The sequence below is a fragment of the Anguilla rostrata genome, chromosome 4, assembly GCF_018555375.3.
Source record: "Anguilla rostrata isolate EN2019 chromosome 4, ASM1855537v3, whole genome shotgun sequence".
Classification (NCBI taxonomy): domain Eukaryota; kingdom Metazoa; phylum Chordata; class Actinopteri; order Anguilliformes; family Anguillidae; genus Anguilla; species Anguilla rostrata.
This window is the reverse complement of record NC_057936.1, coordinates 64,769,096-64,775,039: the sequence shown is the minus strand read 5'-3', so window position 1 is coordinate 64,775,039 and position 5,944 is coordinate 64,769,096. Positions and strand designations below refer to the sequence as shown.

At 46.9% G+C, this 5,944-nt stretch overlaps 1 protein-coding gene across 3 annotated transcripts in view; it reads left to right on the top strand.

Moving 5' to 3' along the window:
- The window catches only part of gmds (GDP-mannose 4,6-dehydratase), a 267,502-nt gene extending 263,450 nt beyond the window's left edge, over positions 1-4,052 (top strand). For 2 of the 3 annotated variants that reach the window (XM_064333932.1, XM_064333931.1), the window contains 2 exons: positions 1,449-1,517; positions 3,338-4,052. In XM_064333932.1, coding sequence (XP_064190002.1) covers positions 1,449-1,517; positions 3,338-3,400 — 132 coding nt within the window. In that variant the 3' untranslated portion in view covers positions 3,401-4,052. Of the gene's footprint in view, positions 1-485; positions 550-1,448; positions 1,518-3,337 lie in introns of all 3 variants that reach the window. The other variant, XR_010329732.1, reaches the window with a different exon arrangement.
- The last annotated feature ends 1,892 nt before the right edge of the window (positions 4,053-5,944 follow it).

Sequence of the window (5,944 nt, the reverse complement as noted above, 5' to 3'; positions counted from 1 at the left end):
GGCTTCGTGACAAGAACAGCTGAAATTAATTTGCTTCAATTTCAAAATTCTGAAAATGCATAATTATGTGTAATATGCAGTCGTTCATTAATAGCAGCTCTAATTATAATACTTACGTGCGTGCGCGCTGCTGTGATGTATTATTTTCATTGCTGTAATTAGTTTTAAAAACAACTTCATTGTATGTCCTTGGAACAAAACAAAAAAAGGATGGAGACTGGGCCCTTTTACAGCTGAGAACCGTGTGAGGAGAGTGCGGTTACTGGTCTGAGGGCGTAGGGTGAGGTTGGGAGTCTGGGGAGTCAGAGCCACTTTAGACTCTGATAATGCTGTTTTAAACAGTGTTTGTGTGAGTGTGTGTGTGTACGTGTGAGTGTGTGTGTGTGAGTGTGTGTGTGAGTGTGAGAGTGTGAGTGTGTGAGTGTGTGAGTGTCCTCTGCCTGTAGCCCTGTGCCCATGCCTGTACTTTCGCTGGTGTGTTTTAGACACACTGCCTGACAGTGTTGCAAGCCTCCATCCAGGATCATGAGGAGCAGAGATGGAGCCTGGGTAGGCCCGCCCCGCCCCTGGCCCCACCCCTGGTCCTGGCCCTGCCCCCACCCCACAGCCCCACCCCCCACGATCCAGCCCCAGCCCCAGCCCCAGTCCGTAGAACAGAGTGCACTTTGGTGGTCTACGGCAAACTCTCAGTGGATCTCCAGAAGGCAGCGCAAAACACAACAGGAAAACAGACAGGGGGGTGGGTGGGGGGGTGGGGGTGAACACAAGAGCCCCGCAATTCATCATATCTTGGCAGCGGCGCCCTTCTGGGTAGGGGGGGGGGGGGGCTGGGACTGATGGCCGGTGAGGCCTTCGAACCCTCAGCCACTCTCTGCCCCCCGCCACCCCCCCGCCTCCCCATGTGAGGCCGTTGTGATAATACAGCCAGTCAGCGTGAGACAGGACGCCCGGGCAGCGCAGGCCCATGGGGGGGGGGGGGGGGGCTTCACACCCCCAGCCCGGCCATCGCTCTCACACACTGGGGCTCTGGGGCTGGAGGACAGCGCGAGCGTGCATGTGGGGGCGTGCACGTGTACATTTTTTTACGTGTGCGTATGGGTGCATGCATGTGCACATTTTTGCGCGGGTGCTTGTGTAGGTGTGCATATGGGCGTGTGCGCATACACATTTCGGCTTGTGTAAATGGAAAAAAATTTCCTAAAACATAAAGGCAGAGAATAGGGTGTGAAAACTTATTAGTCTTTAAAATATCTGTTGATATAACACCTCGGTGGGGGGTGCAAATTGCATTTTAGAATAGGAAGTGTCTGTGCTTTACTGAAGTGGACTGTTTCCCTGTGTGTATACGTAGCCTTATGAATGTGCATGGGACCCATACTGAGTCTGTGTTGTCTCTCCCTCCCTCCCTCTCTCTCTCCCTCTCTCCCTCCCTCCCTCTCGCGGGGTAGGACTACCTGCAGGGTGACAGCAGCAAGGCGCTGAAGAAGCTGGGCTGGAAGCCGCGTGTGACGTTCGAGGTGAGCCGCGCTCCACCCCGCCCCTCCCCGTGCCCCGCCCCGCCCCACGCCCTGCATCGTCCCACCCCGCCCCGCCCCGCCCCGCCCGCCCCGCCCCGCCCCGCCCCGCCACAATCCGCTATGAATCCGCTCTCGGCCTCCGGACCCACTGCTCTGATTCCGGTCTGAAACGCCACCTCCCCCCCCATACCCCCCCCCCGCTCCCATGTGCCACAAGTACCAGAGCTGCACAGATCCACACTGCCCCCCCCCCCCCCCCCCTTAACAAAAAAACACATCATCTTACCAGGGTGTGCTGTACCTGTATCTGTGTCTATTCAACAGACACACAAGTGTGTGGGAAGAGCATGCTTCTGTTCCTGCCTTTAATACACATTAGGCTACTGGAGTTTACGCGCGTTCCACTCGGTGCTGCTGCCACCGCGTTTCGGCTTCTGACTGAATAAATAAATAGTTGCGTCGGTTGAAGACATACTGGTACTCCACACCCTTACGATTTATACTGGTGATGCAGGGATTTCTAAGTGGATGGCTATTTTGGGCGTTGATATTTGGAATCGATGTGTATTACCTACCTGCACGATTGCGCTATGCTTTGTGCACCACTGTTCCATAGGACGCAATACACGAAAACACACAGGGATGATTAGATTTCGAGATTAAAAAAGGCGGAAGACAAATGTACGATTGGAAATATGACGGTAACGATGTATACGTTCTCCAGAATGCACGTAAAATATTGTCAACTACTCCGAAGCGTTAAACAGAAGACGCAAAACTCGTCATCACGAGTGGAAGCCTCGTAGACCGGTATGATCTCTGTTCACCTGGCCGGGGCGGGGCCAGGGGAGGGGGCGGCCAGAGATTCCTCTTAGCATTTGTCACAAACAACACACACGCAGGGGGAATACAGCCCGTGCTACCCGCCTGTTTCTTACTTTTACATACCGCCTGTTGTATCTGTGCTGGTTGCCTAGCGACGAGGCAAACAGGACAACAGGGCTGTCGAATCCCCGACGGCTGGGCGGACGGCTACGGTGGAAGGAGCGGGAACAGAAAGCGCGGGGCAGGTCTTCCTCGGCTTTGAGTCTTCGCTTCTTCTGAAGTTCATGTTTTCAAAGCCACTCCGCTGCTGTCCTAGCAGGGGGGGGCAGGAGGAGGAAGGGGAACACGGGAAAGGGCTACAGCCACGTAGGACATAACCCAGCTTTTTTTCCCAAGCGTTTTGGCCCAGACTTTCTGTCGCAATTGGTTTACTTACTGTGATTTATTTTAGCAATTCAGCCTTTTTTCTATTGCCGTTTTTAGATTAATGTAAGTGTGCACCGTCGGCTTAAAAGTAGCTTAAATGTCTTGTTTAAATGCGCAGCCAGTTCACTGTACTTGAACCACTTGATCGTTCCCGGGGTCGGTCTTTCTGTATGTTGTGGCTCCTTCTGATGTTATCAGTCAGCAGAAATGTTGGCTAATATATGAAAAAATGTTCTTTTTTTTTTACAGCTCCTAATTTGGCTGCATTTGTTTGCGCTATGGTTCCATGTGATACAGTTTGTTTGTTTTTTACACTTTATTTACGGACGATAAGTGTCAAGTCCTTCCTAATTAAGCAGCCTCGTGCCAGTGCGTCACACCACAAGTAAGCAATGCCATGGGGCGGTGGTGCTGGAGACTCCTGAGTTGTGCTGCCGCTTCCGTGTTTCTGGTTTATGTTTTTGGTTATTTGCACGTGCGTGTTTATTGTAACGTTGTGCGCAAAAACGCCGAATGTACGCGTGTTTAAATTTAAAATAGCCGTTTTCACCGTTTTAATTTCGTTTCAGGAACTGGTGAAGGAGATGGTCGATGCAGACGTTCAACTCATGAGAAACAATCCTAACGCCTGAAGGCCTTACATCGGCGCGGATATGAAGGAATTTCATCAGACAAGGTTTCACTCCCACGCGCCCGGCAGCAGCAAGACTGTCACTGAACAAATCAAAGCATCATCCTCTCTTTTGTAATATTCCGCTTTATTAAAACGTGTCCTTCGGGGTTTGTGGGCTTGGGTCATTTGATGCCTTTTTATTTTTGTATCGTTTCCCCATGTTTAATAGTTTCTACGTCCTGACAGTAGGTAAAGATTAGAAACTTTAAATATTATCTGCCTTTTTGTCATTCCAATCATGCGAAGGCCTACTGTTTATGCCTGGAGAAGATTAAATGATCGTGCTTGTTTTTTTTTGTTTTTTGGTAATTAAGAAATCCACGTACCCGTTTTTACTTATTCAATTTTCCAAAGTACAATCGTTTTATATTCTACTGTAGTTTGTGAATTAGGATGCAAATTAAAGTAATTTAAATTAAAACGGAGGGTTTTGTAAATTAAAATTTAGTTGTTTTTTTATCATAAGAATGCGTTTACACTGCGTAGCTTCTTGTTTCCTCTAATCATGAAATAATCAAGTGTTTTTTTTTTCAGTTGTAATCACACAAGTGTTTGCATCTCTGACTGTGATATACAGATAAAGGGAAAAAAATAAAACTTGTTTTCTACAAGCATGAATACTTTTTTTTTCCTACGTTCGTCGAGGGGCTTGTAGAAACGTTCCAAGTCGGTGCGGTAATGTGGAAGCGCGAGACAATAAAACCCCCTATATTTCTCCTTCGTGTCAAACCAGCCAGAATCAAGACATTCAGCGACCGGTGTGCAAAGTTTTCTATAATTAGACTTTCTGCCATCGGGCGAGAGTTATGAAAGGTCGTTTTAATGGAGAACTTCAAGGCGCGTTCAGTGTTGTTTCTGTGCTCCGTGCCAACGTTCCCAGGTTATCCAAAGGTCGACGAGCTGCGCCGTTTCCCCGCGGTCTGCGCAGACCGGCCAGATGATCACAACCAGCCCTTTATTCCGTAGGAAATGTGCGTCCGAAACGAACTGGAGCCCGTTTGGATATATTTAATTTGAAATGCTCCAGCCCCACCTCAGGTTTTAAGAAGTGGGAGTCTGTGTTCGTTGAACTACTCATTTCTATGAAATTTGCCCTTTAGCCTTCTACTCCACTATGAAACGAGTATATTGACCCTTTTAAATCGTGTTTACTGAGCCGACGGCAAGGAATTTTCTGTAGACTACCTACATAGGATCTGCATATTTCGTAAACTGGTTATAAATGTCATTATTTATTCCTACATTTACTCGGATCTTTCTAATTTTATTTTTAAACCGGCGCATTTAACCCAGCCTATGTTTATGTGCATATAAATGAATTGAGAGACAAGGTGATGTGACGGTTTGAAAGTTATATTGGAAACCCCGAGATGGAAGCGTTCGCGTTCCCACCAATTTAATGAAAAGCACCGGGGAGTTATTATTTTTTTAAAATGGAAAAGCCGTTTGACATTCAACTTAAATGGAAAATTGCGGGCTTCAGATTAGGTTTACGAAGAGGGAACGGGGTGGGTGTGCGTTTTTCTTGAAGACAACACCTAGAGCATTAAGCTCGCAGTTTGACCGTCAGACGTAGGCGAGCCTGCGTCTGTGTGGAGTCTAATTGGAAACAGACGGCGCTTTGAGGTCGGCCCTGGAACCGACCGTTAGCGAAAACAGCCGTTTCCACTGTGCTGGTCTCTTACGCCGTACAGGTGCACGGTTCGTAGCCCGCTGCCACCAAGTACGCCGTTCGTCCTTCAAAGTTAGCTTTCTGAAGAACTGAAAATGTCCAAGCTGTAGCCTAACGTCAGTCGAGCGGATTCGATTTTATATGTTTGAGGCCCCGTTCTCTGCGCAGTTTGAACGCGGGCAGTGAGAAAATAAAACGGGTTTTTAATTTTCATTTGGAACAGTCGACCTGTATCAAAACAGACGTTTTAATATATTTTAAAAATTGGGGCTAGTGTTCGGTCTATGTCTCTAATGTAGGCTAATGTTACACAGAGAGACTGTTCATTTTTCTCGGCTGAGTAGGCTGAGAAGCACTATCAAGGCGATGATCACACCTGCAATCGGTTATTATATTTATTTATTTATTTTTGGGGTGCCTCAAAATAGAAGGGTGGAATTTGTTAAGAATGCTATAATGACAAGAAAAGTCTTTCCCAAAACACACGAAAGTACATTTTGCTTTACCTGTTTTTCAGTAGCTATACGCGGACGGATGTGAAAGATTACAGTAACAGGTTTCTAAAATACGTGAAACATGTCATGTCAGTGAGTCAGACGCAGACATGTTGCTTTCGAAGAGAAAATAACTCAACGATTTGGCAATCCACCCGGAGGTGTTTTCTCTAAATGAGGAAATATTTTAGGAGTGAATGTGATGTCGGCTACGAATGTGTTATTTTGTAGTCTGAAATTAAGTAGAAATTTATTTTTTAAATATGTTTTTATTATTTATGAAAAAAATAATACAACTTTTCATTTGATTTACTTTCTTCTAACAGTAATTACAGCT